Genomic DNA, 27,461 nt, shown 5'->3' with positions numbered 1-27,461 from the left:
AAGTCCATCCCCCACCTCTGTGCAACATATTGGAACAGTTTAATTTGCCAAGCTTAATTAAATACCAACACCTCTAACGAGAACGCACACACAGGCTGCTTTCTCGTCACCAGAAGCAGACCGTTCCAGATCCTTTTCTCCAGGAAGTTAAGAACTGATCTGGTCCCGCACTCCCCCGGTAACAAGGCAGCTACATGCACCCTCGGCTATGGGTTTTTCTAGGAGCGTTTCTTTTGGATGAAGGCAGCGACTCAAATTTGGCCAAAGGGACGGACGGGGTCAGGCCCGTTCGGGAGGGCGGAATACATTAGGGCTGATGAGTCGTGTCAGCTCCTCTGGGAAATTGCCTGGAACACAATTTAATTACATTTCGAGATTCGTTGCATTGCAAATCACCTCTCCGCTCGGGAGCCCGGCGACACGGCACACGCCGGCTTTGGCTAAGCCGGTCTGATGGCAAGCGATCCGTTTGGGGGAATATTAAAGAGAGGATTTTTTTTTTTTTTTTTAAAGAGACAGTGCTGCAAACACATCAAAAGGGAACCAGCTATCCCCACACTGCTCGGACAGCCTGGCCATCCCCAGGCCTGGGGGGAGAGTCATTTCCGGGGCAATAGCAGCAGCTTCTCACTCTACTGCCCCGTGCCCCCGCCCCAACCCCCCTGGGAGGAGCACATTACCCACAGACAAGCCCAGGCCTTCCCATTTTCACAGCAGGCAGCCCCTTTGCTTCCCTCCCCCGCCAGGAGAGGGCGCCGCGAGTCACCTCCAGCCCGGAAGCTCTTGCAGCCACTCTCCTGCGGTCACATTTTTGCAGCAGCAGATGCTGAAGTGAACTTGGTTTTGAAGAGCCGGAGGGGCCTGGTGGTCACGAGATGAAATCGGGCCCCTCTTCGCACCAGCCCCGAGGCCCAGGAGGGCAGCTGACTGCCTGATTTGCTGCTTAAATGCCCGATGGGGCAGCTCAGGCCCCTCGCAGAGCACTTCCTGGGCTGGAGGGGTCAAAACCACGACTCAGGCACCCGCCTGGATCGCCCGTCATTCCCCAGCCTACCAGCAGGTGGAGCCCACCACCATGCCATGCAGGGTGCTCTCCGCTCCACCCCACCAGGCAGCATTGGTCGTGGAATCAGGCCCCGAGCCAGGGTTCCCTGCTGGAGGGGCCTGCTACATACCCAGGGGCACCAGCTCACGCGGCCCAGACTCTGCCTAGCAGAGCGGCCGTATTGCCTGGGAACCCGGACCTGATCTCCATAACAGAGGAGATCCAGCTGCCCTGAATACAGGAGGAGCTGCCTGGCTAGCCGTCCCAGCATGCAATGCTCTAGAGCCACACGGCTCTCTCTGGAGCAGCTGCGCGTGGGGCCCTGCAGGCTGTATTCGGAGACCCTGGGCCGCTGAGGGCTCACCGAGTGGCTATCCTCACACCGCCAGGGCAAGGAAACATGTCACTCGATGCATTAGACACCTACGGGTGGAGCCAGGACCCGAGAACCACCCCCCGTCACTAAACACGTTAAGTGTGACGCATGAATCCCTCACCCCCGCGAGGACGCCGCCGGTCTCTGTCCCAGCGTAAGACGCCGGAGCCTGCAGACGCAGCTCCCACCGGCGCGCCAGCGGGCAGCGTTTCCCAACGTGGACCATAGCGAGAAAGCCAGACAGCCAACGAAACCCAACTCCCGCGTGCTCGCCGGCCCCAAGCACAGGCGACCCGATTTGGGAGTAACGCTCTGCCCCACAGACCCTGATCGCTCGGGCTCCACAGCCGATATTCCCCCAGCAATGGAAATCCCAGAGCACCAAGAGCCGGTTATCTGCCCTACCATCCCCACTACCCACATGGAACCAGCCTGCCTTTAAACATGGAGACAGTGGTTGGATTTCACCTGCCCTTGAATACACGCCGCCCCATGTCTGTGGGGAAAGGAACATCGCGCAACGGGGTGTTTCGGTCCGCACCGATCACTTACCACTGGGCTTTAAGTACTTCTTGGCATGCAGGTAGCTTTCCAGCATGCGTTCGTTGAAGAGCATATACCCCATTGGCTCCGAGATAATTATGTCCACCTGTTCGGGAAGCGAGATTTCCTCCACCTTGCCGGGGATGACCACGATCCGGTCCGTGAGGTTGTTGCTTTTCACTAAAACCTGGGTGAGGAGGAGGAGGAGGAGTCAGAGAAAGGAAAAGAGAGGCAGCCCCCACTTCCCAGGTCGAAGCCAGCCCCATGATCCCGAATGGTCCGTGGGCATCTGCGGCTGACGCCAGCCCAGGAACGGGCAACGGGGTTTGCTGGGACTATCACAAATTGTGCTAAAAAAACATCCGGGCAAAAATGATCCCGTGGAACTGAACGACTGCGAGAGGGGAGAAAAGTCAGTCAGTTTCATCCCCAGCTGAGCGAGACTGGGCCAAAGTTCTTCCTGGTGCAACTGCAGTGATGTCCGTGACACCAGGGATGAATTTGGCTCAGAGCCTTTAAGAGCAGGGGATCTTCTGAAGACAGGGTTATGGTTCTGCCCACAGATTCAGAGTGCTTTCACCCCCCCTTCCTCCCCGTATCCAGCACTGGGCATCTTCCAACCACTTGGTTAACTGGTTGCGCCTCCCGACACCCGCATCACGTAGATGGGTAAACCGAGGCAGGAGAGGACGACGTGACCTGCGTCGAGAGCACACCAGTCAAAGCTCAGTCTGTACGTGCTGGGAATTCGGGTTGTGATCCTTACTGGGAGAGGCAATGATACAAAATGGATGAGGGCTTCTGGTCACTGACTGGGGGAGAACATTTCCGGGAGGAAAGGCGATCTGCCAAGGAAGAATGGGCCAAGCTGCAAATACACAGTAACAGACCGGAGCGCATGGAACCGGGAAGAGGCTGTGAAATGAGCAACTTCTGGCCGGATGGACTTTGGACTCCGGCTCTCGGCTCCCCTCCCTTGCCAGCCTGAAGCGCGAGTAATCCCAGCTCTCTGACACGACATGCTAGAATACCTGGTGATCCACCCAGGACGATCCTTTCAAGGAGACCCCTTAGGTTCTCTGGGCCAATATATCAGTTTCTTTCCTTTTTGGTCTTCTCTCAGATTCCCCTCACACGCCCTGACTCTGCTCCTGCCTCTGAGGCCAAGCAGCCGTACAGCTGTGCTAACACTTCAGCGTGGAACGAGCGCCCCTCCGCACAGAGCCCCCGGTAATCCCAGCTTTGTGTGTGTCTGCGATAGTTTGTCAGCGGAGTGACCGGTTAACAAAAGGGATCCAGACTCCAGGACAATAGCTCCCTGAAGAAAACAAACACCGGTTCTGGAGCTTGCCCCTCGGGTCTTTGCTTTCAGAGATAACTAACCAGCAGCATCTTGGGGTCCCGCGGGCAGGACCACAGCAGCCGGGAGATACGAGAATGCCAAAGCTATCCAGCATTTCTACACACTTGCCACAACTTGCAACCAAGTAGGCAGATAGCAGCAGCAACCCCACAGCAACAGCTTGTCTCCTCAGTGGGGTCTTCAGTCACTCCCTGTCTTCCGCAGAGGTGCGCGCTTCCAAGGAAGCTGCCATTTCCTGACCCCACCTCCAGCACTCTGACCGTTTGCTAGTTCCCGTCCACAGATCTGACAGCTAGACGGGACCACGAGATCCCACAGCCTGAGCTCCTACACAGGCCAGAGAATTTCATCCAGCTACCCCGGGATTGACTCACTGGATCGTGTTGGACGAACACTTCTCTTCCCGCCAGACAGCCAGTCTGGAGACTTCAGGAGACCGGAAAAGCAGGGCTACCCTGTCGTTCAGCCCTGTCCTGGTCACGCATCACCACAGCCTCCTTCTGCCATGACCTTACTCTGGTGGCATCATCTGAAGAACATCCTTCCAGCCTCCACCAGCTGCATGGATTTGGCTCCTCCCAGCTGCCGTCGCACTGGACCCTGCTAGCACCAGTTCTGCCTGCAAACAACGTAGCCAATTTTCCCCGCCCCCCGTTTTTTTTTTTTTTTAATTCATCAAGTTTAGCGGCCAGGGCCCAGACGAGATCGCCAGAAACCCGCAGAACTTAGGGATGCTCTGATCTCACTCCATCTTCCCCAGACCCTGCCAAACCTAGGAATGCCGCTCTCGTGAGCTGTCCGAGTCCTGACAATCACACTCTGGATAAACAAACTGAGCTTGGTGCTGGCCCAGTTTCATCAACTGGCTCCAAACTTCGCTTTTCAGACTATTTCAGCTTCTCTCCTTATTTCCCGCAAAAAAAAAAAGAAAATCTAGCTCTGGAGTCCTGCATGTCTCATGGTTAGAGTGCAGGGTGCCTGAGTTCTATTTCTGGTTCCGCCACCAACATAGCATAAATCACATCCCCTCCCTGTGCCTCAGTTTCCCCACCTATAAAGAGGATAGGACCCAGCTGGCAGAGGGGGGCTCTCTCTAGATGAGACTAGCGAGTGAATGCACCACCGTGTCACTCCACAGCTCCCCGCCGGGCCTCAGCTCCTGCTGAAGCCCGAGTATAAAAGCAGTGTTGTGTCCGTCTGTTTGGCGCGGGCGCCGCAGCACAGAGAGAAGCCTGGTGCGTCTGCACGTCGGTTAGACACCGTCAAACGAAGCCTTCGCCGTTCTAAGCAGCACCTCACTAGATGCCTGGGCCGATGCCGGTCCGGCTTCCTGAGGTTAGTGCCAGGACGCTGATCTCACTGGACTGGCAGCAATGCTGAGCTCCCGGGGCACGTCCTCGGGACGCGGCGATCCACGGCGGCTTTTCCTCGGCGTCCCGTTCGCTGGCTCGGCCACCGCTCAGAAATGGCGTTCCCATCTCCCAGGGAGCCTCACGAGGAAGCTTGGAGGCTTACCTGGCTTGAAATCCCGTCAACGCCCGGGCTGGCCTGGCCAAGCCTGCCCCCACCCTCGCAACCATGTGATTCTTCCACCTGGAGGCTGATCTTCCCGCCCCCAGTGCCCTGCTGCCCTGGGACTGGGCTGAGGAGAACTCCCCAAGACGCTTTGGCGTAGGAGCCGGCCCTGCGTGGCGGAGAGCAGTACTGACCTCTGCGTGCTGAGCCATCGTGCTGGCTTCAACTGCATAGATTTTCCTTGCCCCAGCCTGTGCGGCGAAGAACGAGAGGATGCCGGAGCCGCAGCCGACGTCTAGAACGATCTGGGGAGAGAGGAGGGAGAGAGTGAGCGGAAGCAGCTGCCGATAACCGCCCCCAGCCCTCAATCTACCGCCTAACCCAGTGGGCTGGTTCAGCCCCTTCGGTTCGGATGCTTGCGCCGCGGGGAACGGCCTCGCTCGCCCGGCGGCTTGCACGTGCCAGCGACCAGGCTGAAACTGCAGCTCAGGATGGAAGAATTCCCGTTTCAGGGCCCTCCACCAAGATGGGAGGATTAAAGAGGAGCTGCCCCTCGGAAAGGAGCGCGCCCAAATATTTGCTTGAGTTGGAGAAAGCAGAGCTAAGTCCTGCCCCGCTTTGAAACCTCTGAACTCCCCACAGATCCCACCACCTACCCGAGACTTCAAACCAAGCTCTCACCGGCAGGGACCAAAATGATCCCACAGCCCTTTTACAACGGTTGGGGTTTGGTCCCCATGTCTTTGGGTCAAATCTCCCCTGGGCACTGCACTGGCGGCTAAGCTCCACCCCAGAGGGAGCTGCATTTCAGCATCTCCTAAGAGTCAGAGATTGTCCATCGTTTCGGGCGGTCTCTGGGTTCGTACGGCCTGAGCCCCAATTGGGTGAATTTTAACTGGGCTCCTTTTATAGACATTAACTCACAAATACAAGAGAACCGAGGCTGCAGGGATTTCGCAGGGTACAGCGTGTATTGTTTAATTAGCACCACGGCGGCGGAAGATAGAGCCGCCCGTCTGCATCAGTCGCTCTTACACGCACGCAGATCTTTGTGCCGGCTTCTGATAAGAAGCTACTGAAATTAAAAAGCTTATCCACAAAGGCAGATTTTCCAAACAGCCGTTCCTGGTAGAAAGACGCGGCTTTCAGAGCTCGGCCTGCCCCTCGCATGGGTTTGGGAGGAACAGCTTTCATTGCGGGGGGGGAAATTGCTCCAAGCGTCTAACTTTGCCCCATTAAAAAAAAAAAAAAAAAAAAAAAAAAAAGGATTCACCCAGATATTGATCTGTCAGGGGATTTACAGAACAAGGTCCCCTGCCTTGGCAGAGTCAGCGTTGTCACCTCCTGCGAGCTCTGGAGAGAATCCCACCCAATAAAAAGGAAAAAAATGTTTACTCTCAATTAACCCTATTGGATCAAACAGCAGCAACACGGAGCTCTCCCAGAGTAGCTGAAAGCAGTGGACAAATACCAAGTTGAAAGCAAGCACAGCTGAGAGGGTAGAAAAAAGGGACTGGGAGTCAGGACTCCTGGGTTCTATCCCCGGCACTGGGAGGGGAATGGGATCTAGTGGATTAGGACGGGGAGGCTGGGAGCCAGGACTCCTGGGTTCTATCCCCGGCACTGGGATCCAGCAGGTTGGGATTCCCAGATATGCCACTGGCTGCGACCCGACAAGGCACCTCAATCCCGCCACGCTTTCTCCCTCTGTGAAACGGCCCCCACCAGGGGGTGCGGCTCAGTGAAGTCTCAGCGGCTGGTTTGAGGGTGGCAGGGGCTGTGGAAGGCGAAAGCGCTGACTAACTCAGGACCGAGGCCTAGCACCTCCTGGGCCCCAGAGTCGACAGAGCCCGGCATCCCTCGGGTCGCACCCACAGAGGACGGTCTCCTGGGGATGGGAGGGACTCTACACCAGATGCTACTAGCCCAGAACTACTGAGCTTCCCTTTCCTCGGAGGCAAAGCTTCCCGGCAGACGGGCCGAGCAATCCCGCCACAGGACCAGGCACATGAAGGGACAATGCAGGAGGAGCACCTGCCATCCTCCGTTCACCCTGGGACCAGCGAGTCCAACACAGGTGTGTTAGCTGGACTCTTCACTGCAGACCAGCCCTTGCACCAAACCATCGAGAGAAACAGCTTTCGATACCAACGGCTCCCTTGCAAATCTCAGGAGTGAAATCCGCACAAGCGCAAACGCTAGTTCCACGCGGCTCCCCGGCTGCGCAAGTCCTAATTAGACCCTCCAGGAACAATATTCACATACAAAGCCAGCTGGCTCCACCTGGTCCTTGGCTGACAGGGTGGCCTAATTGGTTAGTCTTAATCTCAATTATTAATTACGTGTATTACAGTAGCACCTAGAGATCCCGACCGAGACCGGGCGCCCCTTCGCCAGGCGCTGCACAGACCGCGCGAGAGACAGTCCCTGCCCAAAGATCTACAGGCTAAATAGCCAAAAGCTAGGAGGGGAAACCGAGGCACAGAGCGTGGACGACCTGCCCAAGGCCACTCAGCTGGTCAGTGGCAGAGCTGGGAACAGAATCCAGGTTTCCAGAGTCCCACTCGCTGCCCTGTCCACTAGGCCACTCTGTCTCCGTGTGATGGATGGCGGGAATTGGGATGGTCACATGCATAGACCAAGATGGCATGAAGTGGGTGTGGCCATCAATGCCAATACCCATCAGACAGGCAGTCTGGTGCCCAGATCGTGTGGGTCCATTAGGGAAGCGGCTGCTAGGACCAGAGCGTCTCCCGGCACCCAGGAAGCAAGCCAAGAGCCGAGACTAGGGAGCCGCTGCTGTATTATTCAGTAGGTGGATGGCGGGAGCGTCTAGACGTCCCCGGCACGGATCAGATCCCACTGGGCCAGGCCTTATCACCACTCACAGCTTCTGCCTGCCCGGAAAATACACGATACTTTCAGTACTGCTCCATGCGGGGGGGGCACCTCCAGGTCGCCAGCTCAAATCTGGCCCAGCCCCTGGTGATCTGCCCTCCGACGGCTCTTGGCTGGGAGAAGGGCGGGGCCCACTCTAGCTCCATGCCCCCGTCACAGAAGGGGAGACTTGGCCGAGAGCCCCAGGCCTGTGCGGGTCAGACCCTGAACTCCCCTCTCCTGAGGGGGGCGGGGGCGGACGGGCGCTCCCAAGGCCTGGCTGAGGTCATTGCTGGAGAGAACCAGGCGCCTGCTGTGCCAGCGTTCGAAATCCCTCCCGTACCCAGCGCCGCCGCACCGCGATCCCTGGCACAGCCCTTGGCGGGAGCCACGTCCGCACGGCTCAGCCCGATGCTGCCGGTCCCGGCCCTTCCCCTGCAGGGTCGGAAGGCATCGGACCACGCAGGCTAAACACACGGCGCTGGATCAGCTGCTGCTTTGGGACGTTCTGGGTGCAGCCGCCTATCGGCATGAGCAGGCGACCAGTGCCCCGCCGAGAGCAGGCCCCGCTAGCCCTGCGGCCAGAGGCCCAGCTCCCAGCAGAACCTTTCCTAGGGCGCTGTCTCGTCTAGCTGCAGGTGACTCGGGCAACGGAGCTGGCTTGTCCTGCTTTCCTCCTCTCGCCATCCCAGCCAGTGCCCAGCACTAGGGTCCCCTCTAGCAGACGGGGAGTCAGGGCTCCTGGGTTCGAGTCCTGACTCTGCCGCAGCCTCGTGGAAAGTCGTTTCCCATTTTCATGCCTTACTTTGCTCTATAACAGACTCCCCATCTCCCGAGGGCGGCGTTACCGCCAGGAAGCCTCGGGACCCTTGGATGGAAGGTGCAGTGTGATGAGAAACGCCACCACCATCTCTGGGACCAGACCCACCTCTGATGACTTTGGTTCCTGCTACACTCACCACATAACCAAAAAAAAAAAAAAAAAACAACCAACCCCGGCCAATGGTACAGGCCCATCGACAGACGGCGACGGGCAAATTATGAATGATGCAGAAAAGGTGAAGCGTCCGATAATTATTTCGGTCCTGTATTTGGAACGAAGCAGCATGATGTACTCAGTCCATTTGTGAAGAAGGAAGATGTGAAACGGCATTCACTAGATAGAAACGTTTTTAAATTAGCAGGCCCGGATAACTTGCACCCAAGAGTCTTAAAATAGTTGGCCAAGGAGGAGACCTCTGGCCTGATCTCTGTTAATTTTTAATAAATCCTGGAATATCAAGGAAATTCCCAGAGCTTGGAAAAGTGCTGGATTTGTAGCCATATTCAAAAAGCACAAGCAGGATGACCTAGCTAACCGGACGTCAATCCCAGGCAAAATAGTAAAAAAGCTGATACGGGATTCAAAGAATTAAAGGAGAGGAATCTAATTAATGCCAGTCAACACAGAAAAATAGGTCACATCACACAAACCTGACTGCAGGTTTTGATGAGATGACAAGTTTGGTTAATAAATATAACAGACCTGCAGCGCGATCTGGATCGCTTGGCACATTGGGCCCATTCAAACACGAGTTTCAACATAGGCAAATGCCAAGTTATCCCTCTAGAGACAAGGGCTGGTGGCCAGCCCTACGACCGGGGACTGGAGAGCAGCGACTCTGAAAGGACGTAGGTGTCATGGCAGACAAGCAACCCAAAGGGAACTGCCAGTGCCCCGTATGGCGAGAAGGGCTGGTGTGACCCTTGGTATAGAAAACAGGGGAGCAGGGAAGAGATTTCACCTCTAGGCGCCACTGGGAGCCCAACGCTGCGGCCAGTTCTAAAAAAAGAGGTTGAAAACCTGGGGAGGGTGCAGAAAAGAGCCACAAATATGATTCAGAGGCTAGAAAAACACCTTTGGGTGAGAGACTGAAGCAGCTCAATCTTTTTGGCTCATCGAAGATTAATCAGGTCCCCTCTTGCAGCATCTACGACCTTCCCGGGACAAAACCGCGGGGTGCTTGAGGGCTCGTTAACGTAGCGGAGAAAGGCAGAACAAGAACCAGACGGCTGGGAGTTAAAGCCAGAAACGAGGCCCCACTTTTAACAGCGAGGGGCAATTAACCAGGGGAACAAACTGCCAGCGAACAGGGGCTTTTCCACTCTCGAGATCTGCTAACCAGGAGCCTTTCGGAACGAGATGCTTTAATCAGACCCCAGGGACTGCGCTCAGTGCAGGGGAATGAGGAGCAGTTCCCTGTTATAAAGGAGGTCAGACTAGACCTAACGATGCTTCGGGCCTGGCCAAGACAGCAGAAAGCCCAGCTCAGCAGCCCGACGCGGCCAGCGCATCGCACTTGTTCCCTTTGTACATGTTGGCAAGTAGCTCCTGTGGGAAGTGACGCAGGGTTTAAATTAACACACTGCTGCTGCGCTCTGTGGTTATCAGCAGACACGAGCCGAGAGCGCACGGAGCACCGGGGCCACTGGCAGCACGTTACCTTACTGCAAACACCCACCTGGTGGCGGGCACGACTATCTGACCCCGGACAGCACAGATCCAAGGGCTCACGGGATACGGCCGGTCGAACACGTGCTGCTGGCTTGATCCCAAACCCAGTGCAGAAAGGCTACAGGGATCCTAGCAGGGGAGGCGACAGCATCTCAGAGGCTGGGTGAAGACACACCCACGCTTCGCCAAATACATCCCTGACCTACACCCGAGGTGGGGGAACTGCCCTGTGGTCCGAAGGGAAAACTGCCCAAGGGAGGAGATCCCAACGTTGCCGGCCACGCCCTCCTCTGGAGTCTGACAGAGGGGTAGCGGGATTTCTCCTCCTCCTCCTCACCTTGTCTTTGAAGTCGCTGTGGTTCTGCAGGATGGCCCGCTGGTACGTGCCCGTCCGGACGTAGTCCTGCATCATGTTCTGTTGCTGGGACAGGTAGCCGTAGAACTAAAGGAGACATGAGAGAGTTCGTTGACGCCCCAGAAAGGGAGGTGGGTCTCGCCCGGAGGGGGGGGGGGGGGGGGGGGGATGGAATTTCCCAAAACAAAGCCGGCACACTGCCAGAGCAGGTGGGTGACTGCCCAGGAGAGGGGCAGGGTGCAGGGGGGCTTTCCTCTCGGGGGCCAGGCCATCTCAGGCTGGGCTCTTGGCAGGGCAGGCCAGTTGGCCCTGGGATAGAAGATCTCCGAGGAAAACCCAGGGCACTGCAGAAAGCAGCGCTGGGCACACGTCCGTCACGGACAATATTGAGCCCAACATTCAAGCCTCACTCTAGGGGGCGCTAACCTGCAGGCAGTGGGGCTAAAACAGAGTTCCTCCCCACGCCGGTTACTGTCCCGAAGGAGACGGGGGCGCTGGGGTGGCCACCCTCCCTCCCATTTGTCATTAACGAATCCTGGGCCAATTCAATGCTGCCCTCCCCAGGTCTGCCCCGGAGCATGGCCTGTGAGGGTACCGCACAGCCCTTCCTGCGGGCGGGGGCCTCCCCGGGCAGGGCCGGCTGCAGCTCGACACATGCAGCTCCTAGGAGACGGGGCAGCAGCGGGCCCTCCTACCTGGAAGTACTGCACTGCAGAAGACTCCTCCGTCCGCTCGCTGAACACTGACCGCTCTGTGTTGTGACCCCGGCAGTTTTTCAGGATATTATAAAAGGAACAGAAATCTGAAAGCAGAACCAAGCGCTGGGGCTTTAGAGGGGTCATCGCTGGCAGAGACCCAGTGGGGGGGGGAAGCGCCTCACCCGATGAGCAGTGCCCCCCTCTGGCCAGCGGGGCTGAGGACAACCCCAGTGGGTCCTCATGGGGCTGTGGGGGGGAAGGGCAAGAAATGAAAGCTGAATGGGAGGGGAGGTCAGGGGAACAAAGGGGAAATCTGGCTGCAGAGAGCCATGCGCGGGGAAGCCCAAGGGCTGCCCTGAGGCTGGGCTCACAGGAGCCAGCGAGCCCTAGGGAGAAAAGGAGACCATGGGGGCAGCATCATAGAAACATGGGCCTGGGAGGGACCTTGAGAGGTTGCCTGGCCCCGCCCCCGGCGCCGAGACCGGACCAAGTCAACCTAGACCAGCCCGGACAGGGGTTTGTCCGACCTGTCCTTGAAACCCTCCAGCGATGGGGATCCCCAGCCGCCCTTGGACGCTGTTCCAGAGCTCAACTGTCCTTCGCCTTAGGAAGTTTTCCCTCGTGTCGAACCAAACTACGAACTCAGCTGATTTCTTCTCCTACCTCCAGTGGCCATGGAGAACAACGGACCCCGTCTTCTCCAGACTATATTTGAAGACTGTTTCCCAGTCTTCCCTGCCCCCCCCCCCCCCCCCAGTCTTTTCTCCAGGCTAAACATGCCCAGGGGGGTTGTAACCTTTCCTCACAACTCAGGTTTTCTACACCTCTGATCATTCTGGTTGCTTAGCACAGGGGATGGGTCACTTGATGATTCCCTGTTCTGTTCACTCCCTCTGGGGCACCTGGCATTGGCCACTGTCAGAAGATAGGATACTGGGCTGGATGGACCTTTGGTCTGCCCCAGTCTGGCCGTTCTTACGTTATGTTCTCTCATCTGGACTCGCCAGTTTGTCCACATCTTTCCTAACGTGCAGTGCCCATAAGTGGACACAGGACTCCACCACTAGAGTGGGACATCAGTGTCTCACGACTGACATCCAACCCTCCTGTTAATACACGCCAGAATATTAGCCTTTTTAGCAACTACATCACTCATTCAATTGGGGATCCCCTGTAACTCCCAGCCCCTTTTCAGCAATATTACCGCCTAGCTAATTGTGTACTTGGGCGTTGGGTTTTTCCGTCCGAAGCGTAGTACTTGATTGAATTTCATCTCGTTGATTTCAGATGAATTCTCTAATTTGCCGAGGCTGTTTTGAATTCTAATCCTGCTTCCAAAGTGCTTCCAACCCCGCCCCCCAGCTTGGTGTCATCTGCACATTTTATAAGCCCACTCTCCACTCCGTTATCCAAGTCATTAATGAAAATAGTGACTGACGCCAGAGGGACCCCGCCCAGTTTGACAGCGTTCCCTCTGTCAGCCAGTTCTGCACCCACCTGACAGTCATTCCACCTAGCTTGCGTCTGAGAACGTCACATGGGACCCTGTCAAAAACCTGACTAACAGCAAGATCTCTCACGCCTACTGCTCCCCCGCCCAGGCCAGGAGCCCTGTCGAAGGAGGAAATGGGGGCGGTTTGGCAGGTTTGTCCTTGACAAAGCCGTGCTGGCTATTCCTTCTACCCCCGCTCTCCTCCAGGTGCCGGCAGACTGACTGTTTAATCACTTGGTCCAGTATCTTTCCAGCTCTCGGAGTCAGGCCCATGGGTCTATAGTTCCCGGGTCCCATTGTACGATATTTGCACTTCTCCAGTCCTCCGGGACCTCACCCGCCCCCCAGGAGTCTCAAAAATAATTGCTACCAGTTCCAGGATTCCTTCAGCCAGCTTCTTAGGTACCTCAGCTGAATGTGATCAGGCCCAGCCACGCACGCAGCTAGCTCATGGAAGTCTTTAACCTGTTCCTTCCCTCCTGTGGCCTGCATTCCTTCCTCCTTGTTAATATTAACGGTGCTGGTCGCCGTTAACCTTTTGGGTCAAGTCTGAAGCAAACCCGGCATTAAACCCCTCAGCCTTCTTGAAGTCATCAGTTATTAGCTCTCCACCCCGCTAAGTACAGGCCCTGCTCTCCCCCGTGTCTCTCTTGCTCCTGAGGTATTTAAAGAACCTCTCTGCCCTTGCCAGGAGGAACTCGTTTTGTGTCAGGGCCTCGGATGTCGCCCCTAGTGCTGGTGCTATGTTTGTCCGTCTCCTTAGCAAGTCGGCCACGTTTCCACTTCCTGGGGAATTCTTTTTGGATTCCCAGGTCACTAAAGAGCTCTAACAAGAGGCCAATATGGCTCCTCCAATTCTTCCTGTCTTTCCTTTGCTTCGGGCTGGGCTGCAGCTGTGCTTTAACACCATCTCCTTGAGAAACAGCCAGCTCTCCTGAACAACTTTTCCCTTCGATTTTCTTCCCTGGGGACCGCACCTACCAGTTCTCGGAGTTTGTTAAAGTCTTTGAAATCCCTCATCCTCCCGTCATTTCGTGATCCCTTTCACCCCTGCTGCCTTCCACTTCGCATTTGCTACCAATTCCTCCCAGCTGGTCAGAATCAGGCCTGAAATGGCTGAGCCCCGCCTTACCGCCTCCACTTTCTGAAACAGACAGTTGTCCCCAACACAGCCCAAGAACGTAGTGGAAAGGTTTTGTTTTGCTGTATTACTTTTCCAACAGGTGTCCGGGACAGTCAAGTCCCGTTACTCCCAGGTCCTGGCTTTTGGATATTTCTGGTATTGGTTCTAGAAATGCCTCATTCCCCCTCCTCTTCCTGATTGGTGGCCTTAGTAGTGTCACTACCATGATGTCACAGCTATTTTTTACCCCGTTTCTCTTTACCCAGAGACTTGTGTGAGCTGTAGTTAGAGGAGCTCTCTGGGACCGACGGCAGCTGGGAAAGGAGGAAAGCACGGTTGGGTTTTATGCCCTGAAATGGGGAGTCCGGGAGGCCCTGGACAGACGCCAGGGACGGACGGACAGGGCAAGGGTAGGTTAGCAGGAGGTGGAGACGCAGCCGATGGCCCTGGAGGTTGAGTTGGGAATGTTTCCAAGAATCCTGCCGAGGGGCGAGACGCAGGGCTCGGTCAGCAGCTGCACCCAGGGCCTCTTGGGCAGACTAACACCAAGCCGCTGAACACGCCCATCCCACCAAGACACTGCCCTGGGCAGGCAGCAGGACTGGCCGGGGGGCAGAGGAGAGGGCGGCTCGTAGAAGGGGCAGGAGCATCGCTAGGAGGCGAGGAGCAGCAGCAGCTCAGAGCTGGAGGTGCTGGGGTCAGGACTCAGGTGCGAGTACAGAGCCGGGTGCACGTGCCAGGACGGGAACAGCAGGGGGCGCTGCCGCATCTGCAGAACAACAGTGGGGAAAGTCTGCAGAGCACCTGGCTGGCTCCAGCCAGCGCCAGCCGCTGCTCACATTCCTGGGCACGGATGAATCCAGGGGAGGGAAGCAGACACGACTGGCGCACACGGCCTGTGGGGAGGGGCCAGGACTCCAGACAGTCCAGCCATTTCAGGGGAAGGTGCCTGTAAAGTAGCAGCACTGGGGCTGGCTGGATTGGGGAGACGGATGGGAGAAGAGATCAGCACCCAAGGGGTTAACAGGGACCCCAGCAGGGTACACGGGGCTCTTCTGGTGGACCTGAGGCCAGTGAAAAGCAGGGGAGGGGGAAGGACTCGATTCACTAAGGAAGGGATCCGGGCACAGGAACTAGGCTACAGAGAGGCAGCTAGGACTCACCCTTTCCCCCCTAGGCCCCTGATTTCTATTCCATGCTGTTCCACACGGCGGCCAGTTGGGATCGCTGTTGTACAAGGAGGGGCAGTTCCTTGCAGGGACTGAGGCTAGGCCACCAGGTCTGGTAATGGGGGGGGGGGGGGGGACACTCACAGGGCAGCCGAGATACCATTGAGAAGGGGGAAGAGAACCTCACCCCAACCCCCGCTAGCCTAGCACCATAGGGGCTGGATTTGTCCTTGCAGCGGGTGCTCCAGGGTTGGCCAAGCCCCAGGGGCAGGATCTCGATTACGGATGGCCAAAGGGAAGGGCCCAGAGCCAGGAGTCTGGCGAATCACCATGCGGTGGAAGAGTGACTGATGGGCTAGCTGGAGCGTCTCCTCCGGGTATAACTGGGGCCAGCCCAGGGGTGCGAAGCCCCCAGCCCACTAGCCCGCAGGACGGACGAGGGGACATACCGGTCGGCGTTGCGAACTGCATAAGGACACTATTACACCCCAGCGTGATGATGAAGGACTGTTTGCCGACGCGGCTGCATTCCGTCTCCCTGGACACAGAACACTTAAATACGCACACATCTTCATCTGGGGAGAGAAGAGACACGAGGGGTTAGCGTCCCACGAGGGGTCCCGGGCCACCTTTCAACCCCAGAGATGGCTGCAGTCCAGGCTAGCACAGGGCATCACCCGCTGCACAGACAGGATGGCACAAGGCCTGGGACCAGCTCCCCCAGCAAGGTGGGGGGTTTCCCCAGAGATCTCAGACTTTCAAATCCCATCATTCCGATTCCCGCCTTGCTTTAATTCCCCACTTGTGCTCCAATGCGGATTTAGCGACCGGGGTCTTGAGAGGCATTAGAGCAAGAAGCCAATGCGCAGACCATCCCAAAACTCTGGATCCCACCTTCCCAGAGGCAGACAGCGCTGACCTCACTCGCTCTAGCTTCAGAAATAGCAGGAGGGCCAGGTCACCCGGGCGGTTCTTTGGCACAGCAGCAGAGTGGCTTTCAGGAGACCGAACTCCCCCACACGCAGGGATCAGCAGGCAAGAGCGCGGTGGGCTTTGGGACCGGCGGGGCAGGGCACGCAGCGGAAGAGTCATGGTTTTGGCGCTAGAGAAGTGCTGAGCAATAACGGAGATGAAAAGGAGCCGCACCCCTCGCCCGCCTAGACTCATCCTCAGAGAAGTGGGCCGGGGGGTGGGGGGAAGGGGGCTGCTTCCCCTGCCACTTCCAGTCAGCTCCACGTTCTCCTCCTCCACAGAGCTGTCACTGCCATCCCATGCCCCACCGCCTTCCTCAGCCCTCCACTCTCACCCGCTTCCGCCCTCTCCTCCTCGGCTGGCCTCGGTCCGGGGGAGGCCGGAACTTCGCAGCCACCTGGTTCCCTTTCCCCTGCTGACCTCCTCCCCTCTCAATGCCAGCCTCTGTGCCCACTGACAGCTCTCGCACACACACCCCTGTTCTCTTCCCAGCTGTCCCTTACCCACAATCCGTCCTCCTCGGACTGAGCCATACGGCCATCAGTCGCCCCTGTTGTAATGCCTACGGAGATGCCAGGCAATCAGCAGCGGCTGGATGGGCAGGGGGGACAGAGGGCACTGGCTTCCTGTATGTTGCAGGTGTCCCTGGGGCAGGAGGTGTGTACACACGCCCCGCAATAGGGCCATGCTCCTGTCTGAGCGCCAGCGTATTTTACGGCTTAATTGAGAAATGCAGCCTCGGGCACACAGAGCGTCTTGCTGCTAAGATGCTCTAACCCAGGGGTGGCTCCGGAGCCACATGCGGCTCTTCAGAAGTGAATCTGCGGCTTCTTGTCTAGGCCCCGACTCCGGGGCTGGAGCTACAGGCGCCAACTTTCCAATGTGCCGGGGGGTGCTCACTGCTCAGCCCCGGGCTCTGCCACAGGGCCCCCCCAAGAGCCTCCTGCATGCCACGAAAAAGCTGATCAGGAGGTGCGGGGAAGGAGGGGGAGGCGCTGGTCAGGGGGCTGCTGACGTATTACTGGGGCTCTTTGGCACTGTACATGGGTAAATTCTAGCCCCTTCTCGGGCTCAGGTTGGCCCCCCCTGCTCTAATGTCACAGTGCCTCCTCCGTGAGCGGGGAGAGCCCATCCCGTGACCTCAAGGGCTCTAGCTGGATCCCTTTGGCTCTCTCCCACGCCCCCCGTCTGCCTTGGGAAGCATTTCCTGCTGGGGACCGGGCGTGGCTGTGCCGAGGGCAGGGCGGGCTGGGTCGCGCCCAGTTGACTCCAGCAGATTCCAACAGGAGAGCTCAGATCCACACCCCTGACTGCGGGGGTGGGCGCTCTGAGGAGACAGGTCAGGCCGTTCCCTCGCTTGCTGATGAATCGGTGTCTCAGGCGGCCTGTGCGCTCCGTACGGGGAACCGGCTGCAATGGGGCTGTGCAGCCCTGGGGTCACAGAGACGCGCAGCAATGGGATAGACGGGACTGCCAGCAACATGACAATGGCGTCACATGCAGCAGGGGCCACGCGAACGTCCTTCCAGCTCACTCCCAACCTGCAGCCCCCTGCTAGCCCAGCCCTGGGCTCCCAGATGCCCCTCAATCTCCGTCTGCAGCATCACCTGCTGCTTCCGTCTCGTCCCCTCTTCCCTCCCGAGCGGAGCCATCTGGTTGAGTTTATTCGGTGACTTGGGCCCAGGGCCTGCAGTAAAGAGGCTGAGGCCCCCAAACTCATTTCACTGGTGAGCCAACTCGGATTTCGAAAGGGGTTTTTTAACCCGCCTCCCCCACTCACCCCTTGGACAAACACCAATCCACGGACTGTTCTACCGTCACTGGCTAGCGTGGTCTCTTAAGGAGGAACAGCCCCAGATTTTGGCACTCGTAACCCATCTGCGGGCGAGGCGCCCCCTTAAAATGGCCTTTGGCGCAAACAAAAAAACTCCCTTGAAGGCGAGTGTTTGCACCGGGCAGCGCCCTCCCGGGCTCCTCCAACTACCCCAGAAAGGCAGCAGCCGCGCGTGGGCCCCCCAGACCCGCCGAGGAGGGGGCCCTGGCCCAAGCCGGCAGGCAGCTCCCACGCACGCCGTGGCCTGTCTGCAGCAGACAGAGGAGTTCGCAGCCCCGGTTTGCTGGGAAGCCTCGTTCTGTGCCCGGAGTCCGGCTAGGCCGGTTCCACCGGCTCCTCACGGTCGTTGCAGTTTATTGGCACGGCAAAAGGAGAGCCCCTCCCAGGCCCCTTCTGCTGCTCAGAGCCTCAAGGGGGTTCAGCCTATTACAGCGGGATTAATGGACGCCGCTGGAGGGGGAGGGGAGGAGGGCTTGTTAGCTCCCAGGAGACTTAGCCATGGGGGCCTCACATGTTATCAGCACACGCAGAACCAGGGGTGAGAAGCCCTCTGCAAATCCCCCCCATCTGCGGCCCGCGCAGCAGCCTGCCTGTGCAGATAGCTCAGGCGGGCGAGGCCCAGGACCGAGCCAACGCCGCCAGGCGTGCTCTCCCCCCCCCCCAAGATTTCCAGACTCGGAGGCCAGGCGGGAACTGGACAGCACGGTCTCTCAGTCCTGGCATGTCAAACCCGCCTGCATGAAGCTCTGCCTCGGTGCATGATGGGAGTTGTAGTCCACTTCTCTACAGCACTGGGGCGAGCTCTCTGAGTAGCAGGAAGTCCTTCTCCAGGGAACGGTTACTCTTTGGGGGTGGGAGTTGGGGACGGAAAGTCCACAGGCCAAGACGCTGGGGGGGGAGGGGGGAAAACGACAACTCGGGGACATTTTGCCCTTGAGCACACTTGTGTGTATCTGGAGTGGACCAAAAATCCAGCTACAACCGTGAGCGTGAGCCTCTGGGCCACTTACCCCACTAAGATCTGGGCAAGCCCATGTCTCCAACAGAACAGGGAACGACTTCAGTCTCCCCCGACCTGGACCGGACGGGAACCCGAGATCTTTGGGGGGGGAGATTTGGGGGCCTTGGTGGATACTGAGCTGAACATGAGTGCCGAACGCAACGCTGTGCTTGAAGGCTAATGCCAGCCCGGGGTGCATAGACAGGGGAATCTCGAGTAGGAGCAGAGAGGTGATTTTACCCCTGTAGTTGGCACTGGTGCAAATCGCTGCTGGAACCCTGGGCCCGCAGTTCAAGAAGGAGGCCAATAAATCAGAGAGGGGTCAGAGAGCCCCAAGAATAATGAAAGGATTAGAAAATCTGCCAGAGAGTGAGAGTTCCAGGAGCTCAATCTACTTTGCTGAACAAAGAGAAGGTTGGGGGGGACTGGATCACATGGGAAACAGAGAACGGTGGCCCACGCTCCCATGGCTGGAAGTTGAAGCTAGACAAAATTCAGACTGTCCGTGTCTAATGAGTGGAGTAATTAACCGTTGGGACAGTGTCCCTGGGGTCCTGGTGGATTCTCCATCCCTGACCATTTTTCTATCAAGGTAGGAGGTGTTTCTAACAGCTCTGCTCTGGGAATCATTGAGGGCAGGTCTCTGGCCTGCTACACCGGAGGTCAGGCTAGATCACATGGGTTCCTTCTGCCCTTGGAATCTATGAAAAGCTCCATCCTCCGAGCTGTCCCGTTACCAGCGGAGCGAGATCTGGGGCAGCAAAGCAAAGGAGCTGGCGAGAAGCCTCCTTGGTGGAAATCAGGCAAGCGACCCCCCCACCTCCCCGCGTTGTGGCACGCGGCGGCTCTGGCCCCGGAGATTGCTACACTGCAAAAGGCAGACTTTCTGCTGCTGGGCACGGAGACTCCAATGCCGTCTTCAACAGACGGACGCTCTCCGCTGCGGGCACTTCCTTCCCCAAAGCGCCTTCCTTGGGCCAGGCAGGCTCTCAAATGTCTGCCACGCCGCGAGGGACAACAGACAAAGGACGGGGACTTGCAGCACCCCGAGCCGAGCGGGGGTCATGCTGCAGACTGTGCTGGGGAGGAGCAGGAAGAGGAAGGACAGGGCAGCGGTTGGAGAACTAGTCTGGGACTCTGGGTTCAAGGCCCCAGGCTACCCAGGTTCCATGTGCCCGATGGGGACAGTGGCACTCCCCTACCCCTCCCTGGGAGGTGTGCAGACCCTGGGTGACAGGGGCCAGATAAGGACCCAAGACAGATAAATGCAGGGGCCGGGCTTTCCCTCCAGTGGGGATCGTCCTTGCCTGAGGCAGGATGTGCAAAGGCTGCAGCCTCTCTAGAGAGGGAGTTTATCCTTCTGCTTCGTTTGCCTGTAAGTGACTCGGCATTGGTCCAAGGGACGGCGCCAGACACGGACACGTGAACATGTCACTGGCAGCAGGGACTGACTTCAGCACCTCAGGATCCCCACACACGCCCCACCCACCTTAACTCCACAGCCCACTCAACCCTGGGCAGCCGGCCAGCAAGGGAGACAACTACACCGCTAGGTTTGGGGATCTGGATCCGGCAACTCATCTCAGACAGGTTATCAACCAGCCATCAGCCTGAGCATCTTCCAGTCCTAATTGGCCCAGGTTCGAGCCCGGGTCAGCTAGAGGTCAGGGGCTTCTGGTCACACATGCTGAACATGAGTCCCCGTTGGGCTGCCTGGCATCAGGCACCGCCGTCTCACGGACAGGCCTAGCGTGGACAGCAGCTCGTCACCAACAGCGCGGACTGGGAACTGGATGCACTCAGGAGCAATGCAGGGTGCACATTAAACCACAAACCAAATGCATCGGACGAGCCCCGGACCAAGAGCTAGTGGGTTTGGGGGACCTAGTAGGGGCCTGGTTTTCAGAGGGGGGTGCTCAGAGCTTTCTGAAAAGTCAAGCCCTCTCCGAGGCACCTCAGGCCGAGCATCCAGAAGTCGCTAGCCGCTCTTGGGAAGCCAGCATAGATCACAGACCAGATCGGTGGCTTCCCTCCTGGAGAAGACAATGCACTGCACCTATCACCACATGACCTCAAAACACTATGCAGACAATGAATTAAACCTCATGGTTCCTCACAAACCCCCCGGGGCAGATATTTAGTGACTTGCCCAAGAGCTCACTTGGTGGCGGAATTGGTAACATGCCACGAATCTGGACTGCCAGACTTCTCTAACAACTAGACCCTGTTCTCCTCTGAGAGCCGAGAGTCCTGACTTCCAGTCCTGTCTCCTCTAACCACTAGACCCCACTTCCTGAATGGAACCCAGGCGCAAGTACTGTTGGCCAGACCACTGCTCTACCAGGAGCCTCGAGCTCAAGCCAATCTCTGGCTACGAGAAACCAGGAAGACTTACCTTGATGATCTCAAATCCACCCACTGCAGGACGCTCACCGCTCTGCCCAGAGAAGCTGGTACTGGCCGCAGTTTGAGACAATACACTGGACTAGATGGACCCAGCCTGATCATTCCTACGCCCCTAGGCCACTTTCCCCTCAAAGCAGAGAAAAGAACCCAGGAGTCCTGACCACCACTCTAACCACTGGACAACACAACACACTGCAACGCAAAAGAAGAGCACAATTCTGCTCCCTGGAGCCGCCAAAGGTGTGAAGGACCCACAGTGAAACCTACCAGCCTGGATCCCCACTTCCTGGATTTTCTGTTTAATCCAGAATTCTGTCTGCCAGGTGCAAGAGGCCAGGGCAAAGCTGTGAGCACTGCGTGGCTCATGCCCTCCCCCTCGCTAGCTGGCTTAATGCTACAGAATCTGTATAAAAAAAATATAATCAGAGCTATTTATCTCGGCAGACTTACAGGGGGGAGAAAAGAAAAAAAACCACACGCCCAGCCAAATGCAAAGGGTTTTATGACACTTCCCTCCCCCTGGAAATAAAGACTCAAGCTGTCGCCATGAAAGGGGGGAAGACAAAGATGACAATGAGGGAAAATCAGTAAAAAGCCAAAGTCACTAATAAAACCAGAGCGCCCGTTTTCCCTGGGGCCTCAGAGCAGCAGCTGCTGCCGCCTCCCGGCCCCCCTCTGGCGCATGTCCTAGCTCAATTGTGGCTGACCCCAAAAATCAGTGACTCTCCTCTCGGGGCCTTCACAGCTTGCCGCTGACGGGCCCATCTCCGGCCCAGCAACACGGAAGCTGCCAAGGGTGTCTCTCTCTGGTACTCACCTGGCCTGCATTACCGGAGCCCCTAAGCGCCTCACACTCTAGTGTATTCACTCTCAGAGCCCCTCTGGGAGGCAGGGCGGGGCTATTTTCCCTGTGGGGCAGATGAAAACTGGCTCACAGAGGCCAAGGGACTTGCCCAGGGTCACACAGCAAGTCTAGTGCATCAGGGGTTCGAACTCAGGGCTCTCCCCATGTTCCACAGCCACTGGACCATGAGGTCAGATCTTGGCCAGGCCGCCCCTGCTAGCTTCCACGAGGAGACGTTTCTGCTCATTCACTCAGCTCCGTCCACGTGCCACGGGGAGGGAGTGTCGTCTAGTGGGCAGAGCTGGACTGGTGCGAGCCTTTAGCTGCCACCAGAAATCCATCAAGAGGCATTAAGACGACCTCACCTGTCGAGTTCTACCCGCCTTTAGTCACGTGGAAAATTTAATGCTTCATTTCCACCCCGCCTCTCAGCTGCAATAGGCCGATCTCCTCCGTAGAGACGGGGTTCAAGCTCCCAGCTCTGCAGAAAGCCAAGACGTGGGCTGAGTGCAGAATGGAGAGCCAGGTCTCTGCTGCTGGTTCAGGGGGTAGTCTCAGGCAAGTCCCATCTAAGGCACGTGACGTACGTGGCCCTCGTTATCAGAGTATCTGCACCTCAGTCTCCAATGACTTTATCCTCCCCACATCCCTCTGAGAGCCGAGATCCCACCCATCCCCACACAGATGGGGCCTGCGGCACAGAGAAGCTAAAATGACTTGCTAAGGTCAGAAGACAATGACTTGAATCCAGGTCCCTCCATTCACAAGCTGTGCTCTACCCACTGCACCACCCTTCCTCTCCATCGCGCCTGTTTCCCAGCCGATGGAACGGGGCTAACGCTGACTTCGCTGCCAGGAGAGGACTGGGTGCCAGCAGCTTTGAAGCTAGAAAGGGCTGAGTGTATAATTATTCCCTACACACACTGCGTTTTCTCACCCATCTTACTCCCAGAATCAAAGAGGCTCTCACGCCGATGCTGTAATTAAACCTGTTCTTCCCACTCCTATCGCCGCCAAGCCAAAAACCCCAACTGCACAGCTCCAGTCCGGGCATTACTCAAAGGGGGTTTTCCCTGTAAGCGAACGCGAAGCCGCAGATCAGGAAGCGTTCTCCTCAGAGCACGTTCAGAGGCAGATCCTGCCTGCTCTGCGCTAGCAGCACGCTCGGCAGGCTGGGTCAGGGGCTCCAGACCTGCATTCCCCTAGGAGGGGCAATCAATCTGTGCTGGGAGAAATCACGACTCCCGGACGGGGTCTCCACAGGCCCCTTTCTGATTTCTGTTGCAGGCACGGACCAGGAGCCAACCGGGCAAGGCGCTGTGCAAAACGAACAAAGAGGCTGTCTCTCCTGAGCTCTCCGCTGACCTCACGGCTTCTCAGTCCCTCCCCACACTTCCCAGAAACACCAGTCTCCTCCAACGTGAGCTGGGCGAATGTTGTCCATTTGAAGCCGCTTACTTGCCAGATGGCGAGGCAGCATGGCCTAGCGGATAGAGCACTAGTCCATGACTCTCCGGGATTCTATTCCCAGCTCTGGAACTGACCTGCTGGGGGACTGTGGGCAAGTCCCGGTCGCTCTGTGCCTCAGTTTCCCCTCCCACCATTTCCCTATTTAGCCCGTGAGCGCTTTGGGGCAGGACCGTTGGTCACTATTTGTACGTAGGCCCCACCTGAGATCGGGGCTTTAAGGGCTAATGGAAAATAAAGTCGCTCCTGCTTCATTTTATTGGAAACATCTTTGTGCCTTTCACAAACTCACATTTTACGCTGAAGGCAAGAAAACGCAGCTTTTGTTCGGGTTGAAATACGAACACACCAGAAAACCCATCATCTCCCGAGGCGTGATTTACAGGGACGGTGCCCAGACACTCCGGTGATGGGCAGTAATAGAAAACCTGGAGACAAATGTGTCCCGCCGAGGGGATGGCAGGGCGTGACGTGGCTTCATCTCTTCAACCCCCACCCGCTCCCCGAGAGAGTCGCTGCATCAGACTGCCCGGGACACGTCCGCAGAACCCTGCATCTGCGGGACACTCCGCTGTAAAGGTACCCGGCAGAACAGGGAAACCGACACAGCCGAGAGCTTTGCATCCAGGCTCCTCAGCTCGGAGGGTCTCTCTCCAACACCAACCCACCCACCCCCAAACTCGACTCTGCTCTTTGCTTACGCGACCCCCCCCCCCCCCTTGCCCTACCGACAGCAGCGAAAGCATCTTCAGCCTCATTTAACCGCAGCCGCCCTGCCTTCGAGACCCCCGCACATGTGGATTCCTAGCCACGGATTTGCCCAGCAGCTGGGCTCTGAGCCGCTCATTCATGGGCCCATGAGTCTGAGCCAGAATTGCTGCCCTCAGCCAAAATAAACCTTTTCCGCCCCAAGTCTGCAGCCTGAGATTTGCCTGGGGGTGGGGCGAGAGGGGACAGGGCCAGTTCTGTGCAAACAGCCCTTCTCCAGCCCTGGCAAAATCAGCAGGAGGGTGTCAGACCAGGAACCGACAGCAACAGCTTACATCTTACCCTGAAAGCAAAACCAGCAGAGGGGGGACCAGGCCGGCGGAGGAGAGCCAAGCCGCAGCCAGCCATCCTCCCGTCTCCCCGCCCTGGGGCGGGGCCACAAAGGCAGGGAGGAGAAGGGGAAGGTTCATTAGGAATCTGGGCTGTGGATTTCTTCTTCCTGGGTGTGTGGGAGGGGTCCCCCTTTGCTGCCTGAAGCCCCCCCGCCCCCCATCTGATCTGTGCGGCACACAATCCCGCTCAGTTCTGTCCTCCTAAGGGTACGCCATTGCTGATTTCAGCAGGGAGGGGGCACAAGTCGGATAGCGACTGGCCATCTCAGGAGAGGAGCTACTGGTCGAACCGGCCTGGGAGAACCGACTCCCCTCATCTGTCCACCTAGGGCAGGCCAGAGACAAGCTGAGGGGGGTCCACGCTGCACCCCCAGGGCTTCCTACAAGCCCCTCCCACTTTCCACGGAGTTCCTTTAATTCTGGGAGCAGGGAAGCGCTGCAAGTTAAGCGAAAAACCCAGGAAGAAAGTTCCTGCTGGAAATGAACCACGAGTCGCCCCAGGCCTTTACTGCAGAGCAGGCAGAGGAGCGGCGCTTTACTAGCCGAGATTCAATCATGTTTCTGGCGTTTAGACTCAGCTTCTCGTTTTAAGCTCAGGATGTTGCAAACTGGCGAAGTGGCAACACAACGGTCACTCCTGGAATGCTCCAGTTGTATCCGGCGTCTCCAGCACCTCGCTCTGGGTGTCGAAGGCAGCAGAGACGCGGGAGGTTGTGCCCACAATCTGGGTGTCCCAGTGGCAGAGATCTCCTGCTTGCTAGGAAGGGATCTCAGCCATGAGATGAAGGACCAAAGAACCCACGTTGCAGAAATCAGCGGCTGCTAATCCAGGCAAGGGCTACGTGAGGTCAGAGACCAGGCCACGGGCTCGGCAGGCAAACACATCCTCACTTAGAGAATTAGAACAATGGCATCCGAACAGATCTGCCTCCTGAAGGCAGAAAAAGCCACCCAGGACATGGTCTGGGAGCCTGACTTGTGCTGGGAACGCGAGGGGAAGGACCCCAAACATGCGGGTTTCAATCCCAGCCAAAGAGACGCGCTCTGCCGCGCAAGGTGCTGCTTTTGAAAGCTATTAAATGCAAATTTCTCGCATCCATGTTAATCAGCCTGTCAAGCGGGGCCCCTGGCTTCTTTGTGAGCAATCAAAGGGACAGCAGATGTGCCTTGGGCTTCCAGGCAGGCTGAAAGAACAGAAAGGCTGGCGAATAATTTACAGAGAGGCTACCCTAGCGAGGGTCCCTATTTATGTGCTGGGGGGCCCTGTCCCTCCTCCCTGCCTTTACACAAAGGCTTCGCTGCCAGTCCCTGGTCAGGGGAGTTTATTCCTCCTTTGATTAAGAAACAACACCAGCAGCACTGCGGGCAACCCTCTGAAGGGAGCTCCCCTAACCAGGGCTGGGAAGGCAGTACAGAATCGGGAGCTGGGCCTCGAAGCCTGGACAGGCTGGGTCAGAACAGCGGGCCCGGAACGTACTGGACCTTGAGACATTTTCCTCTACAGGGGCAGGGCCTGGAAGTCACTTTTCAGAACCACTTCGCGCTTTCGCTAATGCGAGGGAGGAGAAATGATCTGAAATCGCTACAGCCACACACGCAAAGAGGGATTCACTGAGGTTATCACCACTCGGAGAGCAAGGGGGTGGAGAAGCTGGCTGAGCAGATAAGGGCCGAATTAGGAAGGGCCTTTAGGCCAAGGAAGGAAGGAAGATGCGTGGCCTAGCCGCCAGTCACAGCCCCAGGAGCTAGGTTGTCCCGGATCGGCCACTGACTGTGTGTAAGCGAGTGCACCTGTGCCTCAGTTTCCCCGCTGTCTGAAGAGGATAATGATCCGGATCCTCCTCACTCAGGATGAAGCAGGCAGCATCGGCACAGCCGTTTGAAGAGGAAAAGCGCCGTGCAAACGCGAAATCCCCCTTTCCTGGAGTAACGTAGCGGGACAGCAGCATTGCCAGAAACCCCACGAAGCAGAAGGCCGTTTACATTCCGGCTGTGATTAAACCAGGCAGCGTGAGCCGGACTCCGACAGCAAGGGTGCAGAAGGGCAGATCCCTTCTCCTAACACAGGGGTTCTCAGACGTTTGTCCTGGTGCCCCCTTTCACACAGCAACCCCCTGAGTGCCACCCCCCTTATACATTAAAAACAAACATTATAAATGCTGGAGGAAAAGCAGAATTTGGGGTGGAGGCTGACAACTTGCGACCCCCCCCCCATAATAAACCTCGCAACCCAAGGGGTCCCGACCCCCAGTTTGAGACCCCCTGTCCTAACAGCTCTGGACTGCCGGGGAGCTGAGCCGATCTCCTGCAGCTCCAGCCGCGTCGCGTTAGCTAGGCGGGTGAGACCTTGTCTCGCGGGGCGGCAAGAGACCGAGAGGAAGTTGGCTACATCACAGGAACTCCTCTGCTGATGGGAGGGAGGAGTTAGCCAAGGACGGCCACAGGCTGCATGGTCTTTGCCTTCCTAAATACCCGACAGCGGAGGACTCTCCTCAACCCACCTGGGAGGAGCCAATGGATACTGACAGCAAGACTGTCCCCAGAACCACACCATCAGCTGGCCCACCACGCATGCTCCTCCCGCATCAAATCTGTGTAGATCTCAAAGCACTTTACAGACAGCAAGTAACCAAGCCTTAAACCCTGTTTAAAGGGGAAGTTTTGCAGATGGGGAAACTGAGGCACGAAGCGAGACAGCAATGGAACAGCACCTGGATTTCGAGGCGCCGGTGCTTTACCCACTAGACAAGGCTCCTCCGAAAACGGAGCAAAAGCCAGCTACAGGACG

The 27,461-nt window shown here is 57.4% G+C and overlaps 1 protein-coding gene across 2 annotated transcripts in view; it reads right to left on the bottom strand.

Moving 5' to 3' along the window:
- The window catches only part of CARM1 (coactivator associated arginine methyltransferase 1), a 51,867-nt gene that overhangs the window by 13,407 nt on the left and 10,999 nt on the right, over positions 1-27,461 (bottom strand). For both annotated transcript variants that reach the window (XM_065575711.1, XM_065575712.1), the window contains exons 2-6: positions 15,500-15,625; positions 11,264-11,370; positions 10,551-10,655; positions 5,037-5,147; positions 1,974-2,151 (exon numbers count right to left, since the gene is read on the bottom strand). In XM_065575711.1, coding sequence (XP_065431783.1) covers positions 1,974-2,151; positions 5,037-5,147; positions 10,551-10,655; positions 11,264-11,370; positions 15,500-15,625 — 627 coding nt within the window. The remainder of the gene's footprint in view (positions 1-1,973; positions 2,152-5,036; positions 5,148-10,550; positions 10,656-11,263; positions 11,371-15,499; positions 15,626-27,461) is intronic.

Source organism: Chrysemys picta, chromosome 22 (assembly GCF_011386835.1).
Source record: "Chrysemys picta bellii isolate R12L10 chromosome 22, ASM1138683v2, whole genome shotgun sequence".
Lineage (NCBI taxonomy): Eukaryota > Metazoa > Chordata > Testudines > Emydidae > Chrysemys > Chrysemys picta.
This window is presented reverse-complemented; position numbering and strand designations above follow the sequence as displayed.